Source organism: Suncus etruscus, chromosome 1 (genome assembly GCF_024139225.1).
Source record: "Suncus etruscus isolate mSunEtr1 chromosome 1, mSunEtr1.pri.cur, whole genome shotgun sequence".
NCBI lineage: Eukaryota > Metazoa > Chordata > Mammalia > Eulipotyphla > Soricidae > Suncus > Suncus etruscus.
In genome coordinates, this window is record NC_064848.1 from 76,841,892 (window position 1) to 76,864,933 (window position 23,042).

Genomic DNA, 23,042 nt, shown 5'->3' on the forward strand with positions numbered 1-23,042 from the left:
AAATAATATATGGCCATTGCAGGCTCATGACTTCCCTAACAGAGCCAAAGTTTTGACTCTTTGCTTCTGGTTCCCTACTTGTCCTGGTTAAATTCTCAAAACTATCGCTCTTCCAGTGACTCCGAAAACCCATCCAGTAGCATTAGGCTCTGAGTCAAGCAAAAGCCAATGTCCTTACCATCAAAACTACACCCTCAGTTTTCTCAAATCTATCAGAATTGTGTCACAAAACTTATACCAGCTACATATCATGGGTCCTATGCCCAATGACTAGATCTTTCCAAAATGAAGGCCAGAATACCAAGACCCACGCACTCCTGAAAGCTTTCTGCAATCACTGTTGCTACTTACCAAACCTTTCCAAGGCATCAGCCATTGCCTGATTCTTCACCATGTCAATGAGCCCCCGTCCCAAACAGAAGTGTGGGAAGATCAAGAACACAGACTTCAGGATATCATTGATATTATTCAGCTTCTAAAAAAAAAAAAAATCAGACAGAGAGTGAGCCAGAAACAGAGTGAGATTGAATGCCATTTGTGATTTAGACTAAAAATGTATCAAAGTCAGAAATAATGGCAATGAAGAAAAAATTTGATTCCCTGGAGTCAAACTGAACCTTTGAATTCAGATATCAATAAATAACAGCAGTCATAACTGATGATATATAACATAATAAAATTTTGCTCTTTAGAAAATTGGGAATAATGCTATAAGTGTGGAGACATATGAGCAAAGTTTAGGAGCACAGCTATGTTTAATCATAAGAAAACCCATAATAAAATATTTGCTTAGCATTTCAAAAGCAAATTGCTCGTGTCTGGGTCAATATTTCAGCTTCAAGATTTTGCTGGAATTTTAAAAATTCTTCTCAAATACATCAAGTCAGAACTAACAGAATATCCAGCACTTATGTAAATTGCTATGAACTGAATGCATTGTGCTAGCTTAGGCACAGGAGAGGCAACAGTCAATAAAGAACTACTACTCTAAGGGAGAGAGACATGGAAACTGGGAGTTGGTACACGACTGATGTGTATTGAATTGGAGGCATGAACTGAAGGTTTACAGAGTATAGGGCCTCCCAAGAGATGGGTAGAAAATAGCACATCCCAACAGCCAGTTAGGACAACATTGCAATTCTTGAAGAACAAGTGAAATGCTACTAGACTCTGATGGAAAGAGGACACTGTAGAAATACAGGAGTATTGTAGGATGATTCAGCTCACATTTTTATTGCATTGGGAAGAATTCTGAGTGAAACTGGACAGGATGAATGTATACCTCTAAAAAGCGTTGCATGCTGTTAAAATACACTATAAAAGGGAGATAACTTAGGGGATCTATAACTGGGAGAACTAATAAAGTAACCTGTTGATTATGGGAAGGAAAAAAAGAAATGTTATGACTCAAATCTTGCCACCTTGGGTGACTGGATAGACAGGAATGTCAAGAGAAACAATAGGTTCTCAGGACAAAAGGCAACATGGCTATATCTTGGATATATATAAATTATCTACATGACAGTCACTACACAAGTCAGAATGTGAAGATAGAGCTCAAAATTCAATAGGGTTGAGAACAAAAAAGCTGACGATCTAAGAGAGAACAACATTAAAAGACAGTGAGACAGAGGTTATAGTGGAAGGGTCTAAATAGTGGAAGAGAACAAATGACATCACCCAGCGAAAGTATCTCAATCGGAAAACAAATACGGCAAAACACCAACCACCAGAGGTAAATTAACAGTGAGTATTAAAATAAATGTTAAAGAAAACTTCAAGTTTTGACAGAGAAATATAAGGAAAAGGAGCAGAATGAAGTGCATTAGAACCTCAAGAGAGAAACTCCCCCCTCCCAAAGACAGAGTAGTTAGTAGTGTAATCCAATAGAAAAGTGAAAGAAAATCGCAATGGAACACTGTCCTCTGGCTCTCAGACACCTAGCCTAGAGATGCTCTCGGCAGAACTCACATTGTTGGTGAAGAGCTCCAGCACAAAAGTAGCCACACTGCCATTGATACCAATGAAGAGGTTCACACTAGTAAGGACCACATAGGCAGTGCTGGGGATCTTGAACACGAAGGAAGCAGGGTACATGAGGGGTGTGATCGACCACCTGATGAGGCACAAAAACAAATGTCTACTGGTTGTCCTCTGTCTTTCCTCTGGGATTACGTACCATATGCCTTACCCTCTGCCAGACACCCCCACCCTCCAAGGTTCCTTACCCATACAGCAGAAGGAGCAGGGCTAACACAGGCAGATTAGTGGAGGACACATAGGATTTTTGCTGGAAGCAGATGAAGATGATAATGACCAGTGTGGCAGGGACCACATAGTTGCACTAAAAGGGAAACCAAAAACAAAATTAAGCTTATTCCTACATCAAAGACACAATGATATATCTGAAATCTTCAACATCATCGGACAAGAAAGGGCAGATAAACATATTGGAGAATAACTTTGAATTAATGAAGGCACATAAACTATTAATCAAAATACTGGACAATACATTTTGACAAGCATTTTACCCTTGGCTGATTTTATAAACTACATGCCCTTTCTGTCTTTCCATGAGCTAAGCCAAGTCGTCACGCTCAGTAAACCTACTGAACGATAGATTCCCAGTCAGAGTAATTTCAATTTCACAGGCAGAAAATAAGCTTCCATTATTCTTCCCGAAAATGATCGTGTCTGTCTCATCATTAATGCTATATTATAGTTTGCCCAAGTCCAATCTCACATGTAATCTGTTTATGAGGTAAGCACTTATAGCAGGAGTGTCAGAACTGTTTCATCACACTGAGAATAATTTTAAAGTCTGCCCTGGTGTATCAAGCATTAAAATGCAGAAATAAAGACCTGACCACAGGACAATTATGAGAATTCATAGCGGGAGAGTAAAGCCCAGGCAGGAAGATAATAGTGGGCTTGTCAGCTTTTAGGAGAAGTTACAGCTTCAGAATGCAAGGCTCTGTCCAAGTCCTATCCCAGCCAATGTATTTATCAAACATCTTCAATAAAGACATTGCTTATAGTCCATTTCAGAGGCTTTAAAGCAGAGAGGAGCCACTAATATACAGGAAGATAAGTTATGGTTACTCAGTTACAGGACTTGATCTTTAATCTCTGACTCTCCTGTGCCTCATGCAGCCAGGCAATAATGAGTACTAAGTATGTGTTTACTCAGAGAGATAATTACTGAATCAAGCTAAAGGCAGAACAAGTGGATACTAAATACCATGCAGTTTAACAGGGATAAATTTGAAGTTTAGATTTGGAAAAGCCAGTGCTTTCAGTACCAAAGAGAGAGACTTGGTGAACAATACTTCCTGAGGAATAGATACTCAGTTCACTATCCAATTGCCAGCAAGTGAGTAACACCTTCCAAAATGTAATACACTTAAACTGAGGAACAGAAGTATGGGGTAAAGAGCAAGTCTCTCTAGATTCATAGCCATTCAGACCCACAGCCTGAACAAAAGGACAACTCTGGGCTTTGATTTTCAAATGGAACATTAACATTATGGAGCATGGCCATATAAAAGCAACAGACCAAAACCTTGACATGTCAGAGAGGGTTTAGTGTAATTAACCCAGAAATCACCATCATCGTGATCACTCACATCTGTCATCTATACAGCCCTTCAGATATTATAAAGTATGTTTTTATGTATCATCTGGGGATAACTTAGGGTAAGGAAACATTGTCTTCAAGTATACAAGGGGCCTGTGCCTTGGGAGAAAATTTAAATTTGCTCTATGTGGATTAAGGGAAATCATGGGAAGATACATTAAAATTCACATTATAAAAATTCTTCAGAATTCCTTGAAATTATTGTTGTTCTAAGTAAAGGCAACGCATGCACTGACATGAAATCATAATCACAACTGGTAGAAAGATAAAATATATAAATAACTTTCAAACGATGAATGAATTTTCTAAGAAGTCAGAGATCATCCTTGATTCTCAAGACAAAGGACAAGTATGTTTTTCCTAAGAGTGTTTCATCTCAGTATTCCAAAAGATTTTATTTAGGACATTAGGAAATGAGTGGTGGTGACAGCAATGGTGGTGGTATTAACTATCATATACTAATGACACAATTTTCTCTCTAGTGTAGGCTGGAGATCTGTAAGATCAGATTTGGTAGCATAAAAGAAAGTAACTGCCTCTGCCTTTTCTTTTTTCATTCATCTTTTAGACTGGCTAGAACATTTCCCAGGGATAAGCCAGCAGCTCTTTCATCCAATGCACAGTTTGATGGAGATTAATAAAGCAGCAGTATTGCCAGGGTTCTTACCATATCCCAGACAAAATTAGAAAGCCAATAAAGGACAGGCTTCACTCCACTGATGAACTGCAGGTGCTTTGCTTTGGTGACTCGCTCCTCGATCAGGAATATAACGAAGCTGGCTGGGACAAAGGACATCGCAAAGATGACACAGATGGACACAAGGACATCCACTGATGTGGTCATCCTGAAAGAGAGAAGCAGAGAGGATAAGTGGGGTCACAGGTGCAACTGATGATCCATTCAAGAAGGAATGGGTGCATGCACACGCACACACACCTGCCAAAATGTATTTTATGTACTTAGAGATCATCATTTTTAAGTAAAAAATATAGTAATAATAATTCAAATTCAAAATTTGAAATTTTGAAAATTCAAAATTTCATTGAGATCTATAAGAGTTTATTGCCTGAGCCTGGAATATGACTCAGTGACCCAGAGGGCCTGTCTATAAAGAATAAGGTAATATTTAGTAACTCAATCCTGGTGCCACAATCCTAATCTAATGGCTCTGCTATATGTGTTTGCCAACTTTGTTGTTTGTGATCCCTGATACTACAGGTGATTCCTGGATACATCATAGATAGGTATGTGCAAGCACTATAATGAAAGGGGATGATTTCCAGAAAACACAACTCAAATGTTAAGCAAGAGCTGTGGTCAGGAAGTGAGATTCCAGCAAGTACTACAACTAGAATATGCCTGAACACATCTTATAAAGCGTAACAGCAACCAACACCACAACTAAATGTGCAAGTGTCAACAAAGCACCTCCAGTTGCCACCTCCAAACATCCTAGCATCATCAAGAGAGAGAAGGGAAGCAAGGAAGTCCATTGCCATAATAAAACTTTCAGAGAAATCTAACATTAATTTAATGGCATTTGCTTTTATTCACTGTTCCTAACCTCCTAAGAGCAACACGTTACAACTTTCACATGAGTGGTTTGAAAGCTAAATAAAGGGACCAGAGAGATAGTACAGTGGTAGGGCATTTGCCTTGCATGCAGCCCACCCAGGACGGATGGCAGTTCAAATCCTGGCACCCCATCCCATATGGTCCCCCAAGTCAGGAGTGATTTCTGAGCACAAAGCCAGGAGTAACCCCTGAGCGTCACCAGGTGTGACCCAAAAACCAAAATAGAAAATGAAATAAAGTCGAAATATCAATGTAAAACAATTCAGATAGGCTCATTTGGTCATTTGGTCTATAAATAAATTTGCAAATAATAGTGTACAACATATCAATACATATAAAAATTGTATATATTATATTAATGATCATTTAGTAGACATATTAGACAGCCATACTGTAAATTAAAATGTATATACAGATGTATACATCCATCTGTATATTATAAAATATCCTAGTAATATATATACTATATATTGCATGAGCATTATATCGTATTATATATTTTTATTTATTTTATTAATATAATAATAATTTTTGTTTTGACCAAAGTGGATTACAAATCTTTCACAGTAATATTTTAGGTACATACTGACATTGAATCAGGGGAATTCCCACCACCAAAGCTGTCCTCCCTCCACCCCTGTTCCAAGCATGCATCCCATACCGCCCTCCCTTACCCCCTGGGCTGCTAGTATAGTGGTCCCATAAATTATATTATATCTTATTATATGATATATTATACATAAACTTACTGAAATTATATATTACATAAATATACATATATATTATAATACATTGTAGTGTATATTATATCATATATAATATATAATTGCATAATATATCATATTATATAATATATATAATATATATATATATTATATATAATGAGTATAGTAAAAATAATAAGTGTAAAGTTATTCATTCACAGGATGTTCCATTCACAGGAAAAAATTGGCTGTATACTATCATTCAACAATATGCTAAGAGCTGGCCTTGAAAATTTACTGAAGTTTTCTCAGTTAACACTGTATAGTCAGAAATTCTGAGTAAGAACAGATCTCTACTCATGCTAAAGGCTGTAGTTTTAAAATCAGATCATACTGGTATTAAACATCTAACACACCCAATTTCAATTCAGAAATTAAAAGCATAAGCTTCTAAATACCAAGCTTAAAGCCAGTGGTTCTAAAACCAAAATAATTTTATTAAATATCAGGTTAACAGCAAATATAATTATTTTAGGATTTTATTAACATATTTTCACTTAGAGAATTCACTAAATGCAATGTTCTTTACCTAACAGAGTTAAATTTATCTTCTGCAATTTAATCTTCCAGCCAATTTATAAACTGATCATTTTCTTCCTAGAGCCTGTATCAATACAGACATATCGTAATATAATTGTCTCCCCAGCTGTGACTCGACAACCAGCTTCCCCTACTCCAAGATTTCCCAAGTGCCTTCTCCTCACCCACCTACTCAGGCCCAGTCACACTTACAGAGCCACCTCAGAGAGTTGTTGCTTGGTGAGGTTCAGCGGGTGGTTGAAAGCAGTGATCCCATATTGGTCAGGCTTCTCTCCCTTCTGCAGGTTGGCCCTGAGTATTGCATTGTTGATGACATTCAAGAAAGAGCTGATGGCATGCCAGCCCTTGTTATTAAACCACACCTGAAATAAAATAGACCACAGATAAGGTAATTCTCCCAATCCCTGCTCTTGGAAGTAGGTACCCACACACATGTACAAATACACACGAAAACACGTAAAAATTTCAGAAATTCTGAACACGTGCCATGACAAAGCATTATAGTTGAGAACAAAGCCAACGACTAATAACAGCTAGGGTACACAGAGTATTGGCCAAATGGCCAGGCATTGAGCTGCCTTACCTCAGCACAGCCCCAAGACAGATATGGCTATTCTATTGTTTCCATTAGGAAACTGAGGCAGACATGGGTCAAAAAAAATCTTGATTAAGAACTCAATGATTCGGGGCCGGGAAGGTGGCGCTAGAGGTAAGGTGTCTGCCTTGCCAGCACTAGCATAGGATGGACTGTGGTTCGATCCCCCAGCGTCCCATATGGTCCCCCCAAGCCAGGGGCGATTTCTGAGCGCATAGCCAGGAGTAACCCCTGAGCGTCAAATGGGTGTGGCCCAAAAACAAAAAACAAACAAACAAACAAACAAACAAAAGAACTCAATGATTCACTTATGTGTATAGTAGGAAAGAAAACTGTCCTAATCATTAGTGTATATGCCCTAATTGAGAATAAATAACTCTGTCACGAATAGCTGTCTCGCTGTTGTCCTGAGCTAAACAACTTGAGGGAATATAGGGAAAATTGTTCATTAAAAATTTTACCTTGACATTATTTTTCGTGTCCAGTCCTGTCATGAACCTTCCCAAGCTGCTAAGAAATCGATCCGCCGAACTGTCCTGTGAATAGAAACCTTAGTCAGTGAGGCTGACTCACAAGAAATGCTATAGGTAATATGGCCTGTTCACAGGGAATAGGACAACTATGTGAAAGACCAATGCTTTGATTACCTCATGCATAGAAATGATATTGGAAACCATTTAATAACTCCTGAGAAAGAAGTCATGAGAAACCAAAAGCATAGCTGCTGCCATAAGCCACAAATCTTGAAGTTCTCAATTTGGGAGTATCTGGTTCTATATGTGGGAGGTGAAGATTTTCAATTTGCCCTCTTGGAAGCTTAAACTAGGGATTAAGATATTTGTATTTAGGTTACCCTAGTTTGATCCTGACACACTTATGGTCCCTTGAGCACCTATAGGAGGAATCTGTGAGCATAGAATCAGGAATAGTCTGTAAGGCCCACAGAGCATGATCTCAAAACAAAACACAAAGGAAAAATTTAAGTCCTCTCCTGCATCCTTACAAGTCTCAATACTATACTCAAAGAGCATGGGATCCATTGTTTTTAAAGACACAGACTCTGACTAAACTGTCCTTAATCTTAGAATTCATGTCATTGGATGGCATCCATTCTCACTGAAGAAAGGAGAGATGATGCAGAGGGTGGTGAGTGATTTCTTCTCAGATCCTGAGTATATGGCCACCTTAAAAAAATAATTCACTTCCTGTTTAACCAATCATGTTTTTAAAAAGTATATTTGAAATCCAGCTTATTTACCCACTGGCCAAATATATAAACTAATGTTATCCGAGAACTTTGAAATTCACTTGGTGTGTGTTGTAGGAAAAAAATTTTTCCTGATTGTTACAGTTCTGGGCTTTAGCTGGTGCATAATCATTAAATACAAATAATTATTTTATAATTTAAAACCTAAATTTCAAAAAGTAAACTAAGTGATTCAATCTACCTACCAACTACTCCCAATACCAGCAACTCTGTCTTTTTTCGGATTTGGGCTAATAAGATAGATACTATACCTTGACCACCTTTAAGTGTTTCTTCATTTGCTTGATGGCATCATTAACTTCTTGACTTGCAGGAAATAATTGGGAATTACTGGCACCCAGAGAAAATCCTCCATACCTAAAAGAACAGTCTTATATTAAAGCATAGCATGGTACACTACAGATGTCTACAATACTCCACTTGACTGGACACATGTTTCATTGAAATGAGCTACCTTTTCAGAAAAGAACCAAAATTGGGCTCCAAAAAAATTATATTTGGGCTTCTCCTAAGGAATTCTGTACCTCTTAACTTCTACTGTTCAAGTGAAAGGGACCTGAATCTGATTATACAGAGTGTTATATCTGTGACTTTTAGTTAAGAATGCCCATTCACCTCCCAGATGCTTTCCACCCCAGGAGGTTGAGATCTGAAGTTGAAGCTACTCAAGGCAAATAGATGGGGGTTTGGGCTTCCAATATATGAATATTGACCAAAGCGGCTATTAGGGTTTGTAGACAGGTTGCAGCTCTTTTAAAGAATGAGGACCACAATCAGATTCTATCTGTGCTGTGTATGAGGTAAACTGAGACCTTTGAGATAGTTCCCATTTGTATCAAATATTTCTTATTTGTATCTTAATTTATTTTCTGGTGGTCTTGTTTTCCCATTGCCTTTCAACTGGTTTTTCCCCTCCCCTTGGGGATGGGGCTGAATTGGATTTCAATAAATGGAAGGCAGGAGAGATTAGCTGGGACTGTCATCTAGGCTTGTGGTTCTGTGTGTTGGAGTGACTGGCTTGTGGGTGAACAGCTTGCAGTGTGAGTTTTCTTGCCTGCTTTATCCTCCACATCTCTGTGGATTACTTATTGCAGAGAATTGTTATGGAACCAGCTTCTCCTGTCCTCCCTGAATAGGGGGTATGGGATATCCCTTTTTCTTCTGGGAAATGTGGGATAGCCAAACCTCAACCCAATACCCAAAGAATATCTCATTATAGCTGTGTACTAAATGTAGTGGGACTGGAGCTTGGAAAAAAGTCAAAGCGGAAAGCAGGGAAGCTATGTGTGTGTGTGTGAGAGAGAGAGAGAGAGAGAGAGAGAGAGAGAGAGAGAGAAGAGAGAGAAGAGAGAGAGATGGAGGAATGGAGGAGGGAGGGATGGAAGAGGAAGGGAGGGAGAGTTAGGTTTGAGGATGCCATATACGGTCTCTCATTTTTTATAAGATTTAATAAAAACAGGTTTCATGGCTTCTTCATCCTATACTTTTCCTGTTCTACCTGGTCTTTCAAATCCCACAGAAAAATATGAATTCAAATCCAGTGGAGATAGAGAGCACAAGGAAGCTAATAGGAAGCACTAGGAAGCAAAGACCTGCTAATCTCTAAAACCTGAAAATTCTTCCTAGTCACTGGAAATCTGATTTGATGGGGAAAGAAAAAAGATGTATGAAACTGGCTTAAGTTAAATATGTAGATATTGATTTAAAAAAAAAACAGCTGAATCTCTGGGAGCACAGAAAAGTTCAACTGACTGAATGTGTGCTTTATCTGCAAGAGGCCCAGATCCATAACCACTCCTAGCACAGCTGGGAGTGAGTCCCAGCCAGAAAAATTCTGGGAGTAGCTCCCAGTCCAGAAATGCAAGCCCCTCAATATCAAAATAAACAAATGAAGAATCAGTTGAATCTCCTCAAGGACTTCAGTGTGCCATAAATATCAAAGATCTCTAAAAGTCAGCTGGGTACTGAACAATTTAGTACAAAGTACTGAACATTAAGTACAAAACAATTCCCAAACTAACACTTGCTGGAGTACAAGATACCTACATCAAAATCATCCTCCTTAACTACAAGACTCAAGGGAAACAAAAAGAAAGTTCACTTTTAGGTCTACTTACCTAAATTCATTCACCCAAATCTTGTACTTTAAGCTGCAAAAACCAAAGAGAAAAAAAAATCACTTAAACCAAAAATCAGTTCAAAAGGAACTTTGTTCTTATTCCTGACAACATAGAAGGAATCAAAATCTACCTGAAGATACAACATGGGGAGAGAAATAATCCTGTGATCAAGGTGACAACACGAGAGATTTATCACTAAAGAGAAACCCTAAGTGGTATTCCTTTAAAACCATATTCTTTACATGAAAATCAAACTTTAGTTAAGTCAATCCCAGAATCACTTTCTACACAAAGGTGACACTGATTAAGAAACTCATGAAAACGTAATGTCTCTTTTTCTCAGAAACTCAGTTATTTAACCTAAGCAAACTCAAGACGTTTAAAGGGGTCATGTACCCTTACCTGAGACACCCAGCTAGCCAAAAGAAACCAGAATAGACATGACCCAAGCATCTGCTAAGTTTTCCAATATGGGTTAGTGTTGTGTGGGAAGTTCTATGATTTCCAAATCTCTCCCATCACCTGTAAGGCAGGTGGCCCAAAATTGTCTCAGAGCTCTTTCTAGGGCTTACATAAGATTATGCATTCCATCAGGAGAGGCACTTCACAGATATCATGTTATTTCCCAAAAAAACTAATTAAGGGCACCACTATATTTTATATAAACTAGGTCTTCTAGAATTACAAGTTGCCCCCAATGAAGCAGCTAGGAAGTGGAAAAATTTAAATTTAACTCAACTTTAAATTTGAAGCCAAACTTTTTAATTGAGATATAATGAACAAATAGCACTGTTTAAGGCATAAAAGACATGCATTTGATATATTTATATACTACAATATGATTACCATGGTAGCATTAGCAAATATCTCCTTCATGTCCCATAATTATCATTTCTGTTGTGCTGGGTAAGAATATTTAAAATCTAATTGCTTAGTGATATGAATTTATAAAAATTCCACGTTAATTATTGTCACAATGATGTGATTAATTTTCACTGCATCAAGGTTATATCCCAGGCCACCTCAACCTTGCAACTAAAAACTGAATATAATTAGTTAAATGATTATTATATTATATGATATATTATATTATTATATATCATATTTATTATATAATATAATTCATATATTTAAAGTCTGGAAGATTCCTGCTCTTCTAAGCAACATTAGCAAAACATAATGCCCTCCACTCCCCCAATTATGGCTACTTATTTTTCAGACCTTCACTTCCTCTAATCCAAACAGATAAATCAAAAATCAAGTTAGACAAATAATGACCTTTTGGCTATGATCTGCACATAGGTCTTCACCAGATAATCCGAAATGTTTCTCCCAGAAAGGTTCTGAAGGATGTCCGAAGTGTTTTGTCTTCTCTGTTAGCATAGAAAAAGTAAACATAAGTGTCTTTATGTACCAGAACAGGTGTTGCAAACAAAACTAAAACAAAAAGCATGACCCATTGTCCCTCGAACAAGCACCAGTGTGAAGAGATACTGCCCACAGGACCAAGGCACTGCCATCTGCCATTCACTGAGTTCTGGTCCCTTCTGCTCTCAGTGCTGGAAACTCATTTACACTGAGTTAAAGAGTTTTCCAGAAAACCATAACTATCCCGAACAATTAGATATTGTTATTAGGAATAGATGCTGAAGGAGCATGCAGAAGCCAGGGTTTCATGCCTCTAGGCATGTGCCTTACCAAATGAACAATTTCCCAAGCCCCATAATCTTTTCTCTCTAGTCACAAAGGCTTTTAAAGAACATCACTGACTACACTTGGTGAATTATTTGATTCAGAGGAGTTGCTACACAAAAATCTTATTTTATAGAGAAGTAATATGGACTGCTTTATTCTCTTTCCAACAAGCTGCTTATCCTCACCCTGCAAACTGATATCGGTAAAGCAACAGAGAAACATCACCAACAAGCCATTTCCTGACACTGTTAATGAAAGAAGGAGAAAAAAAAAAAGACAAAACACCAAGACTCAGAACTGGTCCCACTGTCAGAGATTCAGAGAGGTAAGTTTGTTTTTTGTTTTTTTTGTTTTTGTTTTTTTTTTGGTCCCACCATTGACAATACAGACCAGGCAAAGGGCCTGGGCTGAGGTGCATATGGGGTGCATTTACTGTAGAGAGAAGGTAAGTTTTAAACTCTCAAAGGTCTTATGTGCAAGTAAGGAAATAGGCCAGAGTCATAGTAGTCTGTCTAAAGTCAGCGGGTCACTAGTGGAAGAGTCAAGGATGCAGCTAGTCTATCAGTCTGTTTTGTGACAGCACTTCTATGGGGAAACCTTGGTGCATTCCCCTCAGCCCATGCAGAGAGGAATGGCTCTAGTTCAACCTCCAACAAGTCATCCAGGGAGGTTGATGTTTCAAACACTAAATCAGACATACTGTAGTTTCTCCCCCACAACTCACATGCCTTTTCTATGACAAAAATAAAGCTCTAGACCAGAAGTAACATTCCTGATATGGAATGTCCCCTAGTCCCTCTTCCCATACAGAAGCTCCCCAGTCTTGGCTGTCCACTATTCCCTACAGTGACTCACCTGTGGAGGAGGCATCCCCCCAGCACCCAGAGGACACACAGGCAGCATCTTCTTGCTTTTATCACTGCTACACTGGCAGGCAGGAGAAGGGTTGTCCATACTCCAGTTTCCACTTTGGAAAAGGTCCATGATGGTCTGGGGAATTGAGGCAGTGGTCCACTCCTCCTCTTCCACTAAACAGGGCGTGTCTCTGTGAAGAGAGGACACCAAGGGTCAGATCCTCCCAAGGGCCTGACCTTTCCTGTTGCTTAAGCACAGGAGCAATCAATAAGAGACACAAATATGCGCTCATCGAGTCATAATTCAGAAAGCACAAGCATAATCTCATTTGATCATTTGATTGTCTGATATCATCTGCTTTTGCCACTCATCCTCAAAAGCCTCCTGAGCTTCAGACTCTTTTTCTTTTGTGAGGGGCAGCACCCAGTGACACTCAGGGGTTACTCCTGGCTCTGAGCTCAGAAATCACTCCTGGAAAGTTGGGGGACCACATGGGATGCCAGGGATCGAACCCAAAGGGATGCTGATCCATCCTGGGTCAGCAGTGTGCAAGGCAAACATCCTATTGTTGTACTATCACACAAGCCCCTTTAGTCTCATTTTACAAATAAGGATGGTGGGGCACAGATGCACCAAACACTTGTGCTGAGAGAGCAAGAGAGGGAAGCCAGATGAAACAGATGTGAAAAAAAACAAATCTGGATTTTATGTCAATGGGCTGAAAATGATAAGACTCAAAAGATTCCATTTATGTTTTAAACAAGTAGAAAATTGTGAGGTACTCAGAGTGGTGGGAATGTATGGGGAAAGCAGGGCCCAGGTGTTCGTTAGCATCTCAGGTTAGAGGTGTGGCTTTCATGCCTCACTTAAGCTCTGAATTACTGCAATACACTCAATAAGATGCTTGCCTTCTTGGAGCTTATTTTCACCAATTAATGTAAACAAATCCATCTCTGCCATCACGAAACGTGCTCAGGCCTCACTTCCCTGGCTTTACCCACATAGATCTCCACATACAAGCACCTATTCTAACCCTCTTAGTGCCATCTGTATATTCCAATGAAATGGCTTACATTCTTCATAATTTCTTTAAAAGGAATATTTTTTTAAAAAAATTGGAAGCAGAGGCAGGCCAGAGCAGTGGTGCAGTGGTAGGATGTTTGCCTTGCACGCAGTTGACCTAGGACGAACTGCGATTCGATTCCCAGGCATCCCATATGGTCCCCCAAGCCAGGAGCTATTTCTGAGCACCATAGCTAGGAATAACCCCTGAGCATCACCAGGTGTGGCCCAAAAACCAAAAACCAAAAAAAGGGAAGCAAATATAATAACAAATAACAGCTCTGAAAAAACAAGCTTTGATCAAAATAAAAATTATTTATTTAAAAAATGCTCAAATTATCAGCTGGGAACAGCTTATCCTTTTTATCCCAATAGTGTGGTCAGCAAGCCATTAGATTTTGTATAGGAAAAACAAGATAAAGTAAGAGAAACTCAGAAATCTGATACTAAAAATAAAAAAAATACAAAAAAAAACTCAAAATGCTTGTATTCTGATAGAAATTAATACATCATCTTTATAGGTGAAGATAAGTCAGACTGCAATGATCCATAATAACAGAGCCTATCTTTGTCTGTAGGTATAGGATTTGGGAGGAAAGAAGAAAAGTATTTGAATAGAATAAAGTACTACTTAAATATTAAACCTGATGCAGTAAACTAGTATCTGTAGTGATTCTCTTTGCAGAGAATCAGGGAATCTCCCTAGTCTGCTATGTTTCTGCTTTGATGATCTACTTCTGTATTGGCTTCTTAAAAATAAAACAGGCTCAAAGGGTAAGTAATGGCATTCATAATGTGGCATGGATTATTGCTGATAAGCAAAGACAAAACCATTGACAACAAGCAGAGAGTTCTAGTGTGTCTTATAACACAAGAGGCACTCACGGGATTGGGTCTCCATCCATACACCGAGTCCCAAAGCCAGGGTATTTGGTGAGAGCATTCAAGAGTTCCTGGGTGGCCATGTCTTCAGGAGCATCATTACTGTGGAACATGAGGGGAAGCCAGGTCAGCAATTCATGAAAACCATAAACTAGAGAAAATATTTTTCTAACTAAACAACGTATTAAGTACTTCCTCTATGCCAAGCTATAAAAACATAAATAAATGATATACAAAATCCAGCCAAAATGAGCTTAAAATCTGAATATAAGAAATCAAGGTAAAACATAACATTCCAAATGGAACTTAGGTACATTAGTTACACATATGGGGCCAGAGAGATAACACAATGGTAGAGCATTTGCCTGGCATACAGCCAACCCAGGATGAACTGGTCCCCCAAGCCTGCCAGGAATGATTTCCGGGCACAGAGTCAGGAGTAACCCCTGAGTGCTGCCAGGTATGGCCTAACAACCAAAAAAAAAAAAAAAAAAAAACAAAAAACAAAGTTACACATATGAAGGTCTGCATGAGTGTGTGCCAGCATATATACAGACACATTACACACTCAAAATTACAAATGTATTTCAAAGATAATTTTTAAGGATTAGTGTTTCAAAAGTCCTTTCATTATTATCCATTAGACACAGGCAGCCAGGATTTTCCAAGAATGAACAATCAGATTTCAGTTCATGCATAGACAACTCGAAAACACAAACAATAATAGGCACAGGTTATACATGCAAAATAAATGCCTGGTTTAAAACCTAGTCAGAAATTTGTAAAGAAACTTTAAAGTAATCCTGAATAGAAAGGAATCTGAGGTTAGAGAAAAAGATACTGAGACTAAGTCACATGTTTATAAATTTTTGTTTGCTTTTCTGTTTTATGCTGCTGGCATATTTCTTCCATCTAAAGTTCTACAAACTCTAGGGCTGAAAAAAAAAACTCTTGTCTAACAAGATAAAAGTATTTTTGCTTTTGTTTGAAGCACTAGATTGTTATAAAGTAACTAGTATTTTCATCTGAAGAACCCTAGTTAATGTTTATAACTAATGTACACACAGATTTTACTTTATAAAAGCAAAAGCCTGGAGTGCAATGTTTCACAGTATATAAAAACCACAATAGCTATAAAATTCAAATATATTATTGCTTAATCAGATTCTTTGCTAGGTCGTGTTGTTTATGCAAAAAACACAAGACTATTGCTGACAACAGCAATAGAGTGGGAAAAGTTCAAAGGCAGCACAGGGAACTAGGACATGGGTTTTCAAACACTAGACCATGGACTAGTTACCAGTCCTCTGATGTAGAAAGGCTGACCACCATTCAGCCACTCAGTGCTTATTCACTGCTGGTCCATGGATCAGAGCTAAGACATGCATGGTCCTCTGGCATAAAATAAAGTTGAAAAATACTGGACTAAGCTATTATTCAAGGTTTTGCTCATCACTGGTTTTCTTTGTGTTTTTTCTTTTTTTGATTTGTATTGCAATAAATATAAATATTATGTGATTACATATTATAATTAGCTATTATATATCATATAATTTATAACTGATATACTTATCAGTTTTTCTCCAAGGATGGAGGATCTTTTCTTCTAAGAGCTATTTGGATATCTATCATATAACTTGCAATCCATATAATACAGGCAGAGGGGCTACAGGCAGCTGTCAAGAAGCAAGCGGTCAGGCCAGATCACATGATTCTAAAGTCTTATAAGCCCACAGGGCAGAACTTCCCTACTCTTGTAGGAATTTGAGTCAGAGGATTCTTTTTATAATTTTGTTTTGGAGCCACATCTTGCAGTACTCAGAGTTTACTCTGGCTCTCAGTTCAGAGTTACTTCTGGTAGGTTCAGGAATCACATGGACCCCTGGGGATCGAGCCCAGGTTTGACCAGATGCAGGCAAGCATCCTAGCCACTATACTATCATTCTGAACCGACTCTGAGATTCTAGGGTCCACCTCCCCTTGGTCCTCCACACACTAAACACTGTTGATCTACCCAGGCATTCCTCCTCCTTGGGTACAGAAGGCAAATATATACCTGAAAAATGTGTACTGTTCATTGTACATCCAGGGCTGAAGTTCCAGGCTGGGGTACTTGCCAAAGGGTGGCACAATCAAGCTGAAAACCAAGGCAATGCAGACAAACACAGCTGGCAGGACAATCTGTAACCAGAAGTTATGGGAGAATCAAACAAGAGACTATAGGGAGAAGAGCTAATTTTGTCATTAAGATCAAGAGGAAAGACCACTTCGAATTCAGTGAGTCTTTCTAACCAGCCTGCAAGCAAATAAGGAAAACAGAGATCAAGGCCAAGCTCAAGGCCAAGCTCCACAAAGACAGTCTTGAAAATTTGGAAGCAGTAAAACCTAAACACAAAATCTCTTCCTACAGGCCATTACGGGAAACTGGCAGCACAAGGCCAATGGTTATGCAATGAAACAGAAGCAGCAAACTGAGAATTTCACAGAATACACTGTGGACTTAGGGAACTCTTAAGAACTGTGTTGGAGGGAATGTGTGGAGAAAGAAATTTTCTTATTCACTGCTGGTGGGAATGCCATCTAGCCCAGCCTTTATGGAAAATAACATGGAGATTCTTCAAAAAATTGGAAAATGAGCTAGCTCCCATATGATCCAGCAATACCACTCCTAGGGATATACCCTAGGGACACAAAAACACAATACAAAAATGCCTTATGCACACCTAAATTCATTGCAGCACTATTTACAATAGCCAGAATCTGGAAACAACCCAGATGCCCAACAACAGATGAGTGGCTAAAGAATCTGTGGTGCATATCCATAATGGAATACTATGCAGTCATCAGGAAAAATGAAGTCATGAAATTTTCCTATACTTGGATGGACATGGAAACTATTATGCTGAGAGGGAGAGAGATAGACACAGAATAATCTCACTCATTTGTGGGATTTAAGAAAAATAAAAGACATTATTGTAATAATACCCAGAAACAATAGATATGAGAGTTGGAAGCACCAGCCCATGATCTGAGGCTGACCACAAAGAGTGGTGAGTGCAGTTAAAGAAATAACTACACTAACAACTATCATGACAATGGTAGTGAATGAGAGAAATAAATTGCCTGTTTCAAATACAGGTAGGAGGTGGGGTAAGAGGAAAATGGGGGGCATTGGTGATGGGAAGGTTACACTGGTGAAGGAGACTGTTCTTTTTTTATAACTGAAACTCAATTACAGACATGTTTGTAATCATGGTGCTTAAATAAAGATATTTTTTATAAAAGGATCTTCCTGAAGCCTGATTCTGCCTTGACTACAAATATATTCTTAAGAGTATGTTCTGGTCTCTCTTCTTATTTGTATGGATCTACTGAAACTAGATGGTCTCCTCAGTTCCCACACTTGAAAACATGCTACAGAAATGGTGCCTATAAAATGCAACAGCAGTCACTGTCTCTCCGGAAGGTCTCAAGAAGCATAATGGTCTAAGTTCTCCTTGAACCACTTCAAAATTGAGACTTTTTCTGAGTGCAGTGACTTGTACAGAAACTCTAAACTCCCATTTATTGCTGAGAAAGTATTGTTAAAATAGCAAAAATTCAAATCAGTCCTAATGAGAAAATATTGTATGGGAATTTAAATTTGGGAAATTACTGTAATGAAAATTATCTCATTTAATTACCACTAAACCCTAAGTAGTTATAGTATCATTATCACCAATCAACAAATAAGTAACAGAAAATAAGTAAATTTCCCAAAGATTACACAACTAAAAAGTAGCAGAACTGGAATTCAAATCCAATTCTGTATGCTCCTATCTCAGAGTTCTTGTATTGCTCGTATAACTAAGTAAGAAAAAAATCTCTATAGATTCTCTCTATACATCTTGATTTTACAAACCAAAATTATTTTATTCCTCATGACCAAATGAGTTGGCATGCAAACACTGGCATGCAGGAACTCCTTGTCAACCATGCCATTTTTCCTTAGGTCTTCTGGCTCTCTTTTTTCTATTTGCAGATAAACATTAATGTAGAGAAAATCAAATACCACAAACTCTTATGTCAAGTTTATCTGCACATACCATTTCTTAGGCTTTGAAAATGTTTACCCAATTTTTCTCAACTTTGACCTTATGTGCTCTCTTCTACAATAAAACTAATAGGAAACACCCCACAAAAAATAACTAAAGTAATTTTAAGTGAGATCTCTTCTAATGAGACTTATTTTAATCCTCATAACAACCCTGCCATGGGTATTAATTCCCACAATTTATAGATGAGAAGACTGAGTCACAGATAGGTATTGAGTGGCCAAAAGCATAACTGGGTTGAAATGCTAACAATATGATTTCAGATTCCCTCTCATCACCATTACACTACCCCACCTCATAAGTGAGGGAGCAGACAGACCACCCAAGCTTGAGCCTATGAGCCCAGAACAGAATGCTCACCTGAGCAAAGAATCCCTTCCGGCTTCGTCTGGCGATCAGCAGCCTCTTCCACAAAAGGGCCACAAATTGCTGCTGTGTGAGTTTCCAGCCCTTCACCTGGTAAGAGCCTTTGCCATCCATTCCACTGAGTAGGTCTGTTTCTCTGGATTCTGTAAGAAGTCAACACTGAAAGTCACCTATCACAGGCACTTTTGACCTGCTCAGGCTCCTATCTATGGAATCATAGCAACGTCCAGGAAGCTAACTTCTGAAATGAGAATACATCTGAAGTAAGGTTTGACAATGAAGCTAGGTTGAAGTAAAAAGTCTTGACTCAAAATGTATCAAAGAGACAGTCCTGCCTTTTAGTTCTTATCTGATAGATGCAGAAAACTAAGCTGGCTTGGGACAACTATGAGAAGAGTTCATGTAAGAACAGCATCAATCAACGAGATGAATCAAGCCAGTCTCAATTTATTATAGAAAAGTCAATGAAACAAAATATGTATACACTGATGTATTTCTATATAATGACAGCTTTTTGTCTGCATCTATTTTAATTCGGATCTCAGGAACCAAATTACAATGTCTGATGTCAGGGACATAAACACCTCACAGTCACACAAGCAGGTGCCTGAAGACAGAAAGGTCTGAATAGTTTACAAACGCCCTTGTCTCTTAAACGTATAATTCCTAACTGTACAAGATGAGGCACTTAGACATCTCACCAATATATGCCTCATTTCTGATCTCTCTTTTCCATCCCAGCCAAACACACACACACACACACAAAACAACACACACACACACACACACACACACACACCCAGACAGAACAAAACCTAGTGAAACTATTAACACTAAAATCAAATCTACCTCTCTAATTCCTTAAAAATCATCCAAAGAATACTTATTTCTCAATTGTAGTCATCCAAAAGATAACTTCCAAACACCCAAAGAATGCTTATTCCTCAATTCTTCAATTGCTAATTTCTCAAATAGTTATTCCTTAATTCATATGAGAAATGGGACTAAAGAGAAAAAAATCAGATAATTTCTCAGCTAAATGAAGAACATGGTGAGGATTCACTCAGGTATGACATACACAACAGTGGGAAAGGGAAGATGGTTATTCCAACACTTATTCCAACACCCTCTGGGACTCCAAGGGTATCAATCAGGACACCGAAAGAAAATACTGAGGGAGATGGGGAGATGTTAAATTTCAAACAATGGAAATCCAGCTCTTGCTCAAACAGACCTGGGTCTATGTCAGAATCATTTGGATCTATCACATCATCTTCAGTGAATGGGCGAAGACAGCTCTGTTTGTCCCCAAAGGCCCGTCTGTTTCGTCTTGCTGGCAAGGTTCCATCTGTAGGCAAAGGGAATAAATCTATATTTCAGCTCTTACAAAACAAACCCTTGGCAGCTGGTACACACTAAGACACCATAAAGAAGAATGTGATGAAACAACTCCAAAACAAAGGCACAATTCTACTTAGCTAAGACAGTTTATAGGAGGGTTGGGGGGAGGAACAAAAAGTTACCTGAGGTCTCTGCATCCACTCCACTATCTTCAGCCACTTTGAGAAATATCTATAATATCAGAGTTAAAAAAATTATAAGCTTATGTTACAAGAGTGACAATACCTTCCAGGATTATTATTTTACCCCCGAAAGATTAATAAGGGAAAGCCTCATTTATTAATGATACTTTGTAGGAGTTAGTTATGAGTGAATCATTTTTTTAACCAGAGGACATTTCCTCAGCAGTAAGAGAAATCAATTCAGTTAATTATTTTTAAATTATAGCTAAAACATAAGAACACTGCACCAGAAAAAAAAAGTTCAGAACCCAAAGAGAATGAGTCCATTGGCTCCTTCCAAGTCTATGACCCTCAGTCTTTGAGGAGGTTAGCACTATGATAGATTATCTAAGACAGAAATTGGCAGGAGCTAATAGGATCGACATCACTAGAAATATTAAGGCAGGATTCATATATCAGGACATATGATCCAGATTCATGATTTCCAGATTGGAAACTCCATAGGAAACATGGGATAAAAGTACAGACCTCAAGGTCAGCCACAAGGCATTTGCCTTGCACAATGCTGACCCAGGGCAAACTCAGGAACCCCACAATTTTTATGTCCCTCCAAGCCCTTGGGATCTGCAATATTGTACCTCCAAAGGAAGTCATTATACCACAATGAAGAGCTTGGACTTTGAAGCCTGAAGGCCCTGATTCTGAATCCTAACTCAGTGTCAGGTTTTTCACTTACCCCAAAAGAGAACCTTTAAAGAAGCAGCAATGCATTTGTAAAAATAATAAATAAATAAATAAATAAATACATACATACATACATAAATACATACATACATACATACATAAATACATACATACATAAATACATAAATAAATACATAAATAAATAAATAAATAAATAAATAAATAAATAAATAAATAAATAAATAAAGCAAAAAACCATGTAATTTCTCATGCCTGGTCATGGCAGAGCCATACCAGAGAGCAATCTTAATACTTCACTAAGGTCAACATGACAGGGAAGTCAATGCCTGAAGAATGGTCAATGCCTCCATGATAATGCTATTACTTTTTGAAATGTTGGCTGGCTGGCTGGCTTGCTTGCTGGTTTGAGGATTATTTGTCATGCACTATTCTGAGTCCATCACTTAGCTTACTTACTTCTTCTAGGGTGGTCTCTGAGATGCCATAACTCGAGATGCCCAAGTCAGAAAGCCGATCATCAAGCTCATGGAAGAGTTCCACAAATGCCCCCTCTTTGGCAGCTTCATAGGGTAAATTGTAGGTCAGTTCATGTCCAATGTCTTCCACCAGCCGAGCCTCAGCCACATGCTTCTTGATGAGGTTGGAGATAGCAGAGACATCTGTATGGACCAAAGCACAATGACAAGATGGTTCAGGTAATTCAGCATTCCTACTCTGGGGCTGGCTACTTTCTATTTTTTTCCCTTTGTCTGCTCTGCAGAAGCCACTGCCCATGAGATGGCGCAGTTACTTAACACATTCCATGTGCTCATCTCTAACAAGAGTTCCTGAGGGCAAAGATAAAATCTTATTCATCCTCTATGATTCATTCTAGACACATTGAAATTTCCCAGTGCATGATAGCAGAGATAGATAGGGGTGGAGTGGGGAGCACAGATGGATAGCTAGTAGTTGGTAAATAAGTAAGCCCATGGTAAAGCTTGATATCTAGTACCTAAAATCAAGGGGTTCCTCTATAGAAATTGTTAGTAAGGAAACCTTAGATTTCCTCACACTTCCCTAACCAACCTTTTTTTTTTTAAGTCTTTCAATTTATATCATTGAGTACTAATCATTCCATGGAAAGAGGAGCCTGGGAACAAAAAGCTGTTACAACTGGGCAGAATATGCTTTAGAGAAGGCTTCATTTAATTCTACATTATAACCCAAGCACTGACCTCTTATACACACCTCTTGAGGAAAATCCAGTGGGCTGTTTCTGATTTCTCCATTAAGAGCCTTCCTGAGGGCCTGCTTTCCAATACCTCCCACTGGCATGGCCTTCCACTCCTCATCCCTGCACTCCAAACTCTAGTCAGATC

At 38.4% G+C, this 23,042-nt stretch overlaps 1 protein-coding gene and 1 pseudogene across 1 annotated transcript in view; both read right to left on the minus strand.

The window, feature by feature from the left end:
• Positions 1-23,042, minus strand: part of ABCA1 (ATP binding cassette subfamily A member 1) — a 126,453-nt gene that overhangs the window by 10,804 nt on the left and 92,607 nt on the right. Inside the window, exons 24-39 of the mRNA XM_049770919.1 lie at positions 22,138-22,340; positions 20,977-21,025; positions 20,688-20,801; positions 19,448-19,596; positions 17,050-17,174; positions 14,997-15,095; positions 13,050-13,239; positions 11,778-11,872; positions 10,497-10,529; positions 8,631-8,736; positions 7,574-7,648; positions 6,710-6,879; positions 4,305-4,482; positions 2,229-2,344; positions 1,972-2,116; positions 352-475 (exon numbers count right to left, since the gene is read on the minus strand). Coding sequence (XP_049626876.1) covers positions 352-475; positions 1,972-2,116; positions 2,229-2,344; positions 4,305-4,482; positions 6,710-6,879; positions 7,574-7,648; positions 8,631-8,736; positions 10,497-10,529; positions 11,778-11,872; positions 13,050-13,239; positions 14,997-15,095; positions 17,050-17,174; positions 19,448-19,596; positions 20,688-20,801; positions 20,977-21,025; positions 22,138-22,340 — 1,971 coding nt within the window. The remainder of the gene's footprint in view (positions 1-351; positions 476-1,971; positions 2,117-2,228; positions 2,345-4,304; positions 4,483-6,709; positions 6,880-7,573; positions 7,649-8,630; positions 8,737-10,496; positions 10,530-11,777; positions 11,873-13,049; positions 13,240-14,996; positions 15,096-17,049; positions 17,175-19,447; positions 19,597-20,687; positions 20,802-20,976; positions 21,026-22,137; positions 22,341-23,042) is intronic.
• LOC126032685 (uncharacterized) lies at positions 12,558-12,656 on the minus strand (annotated as a pseudogene).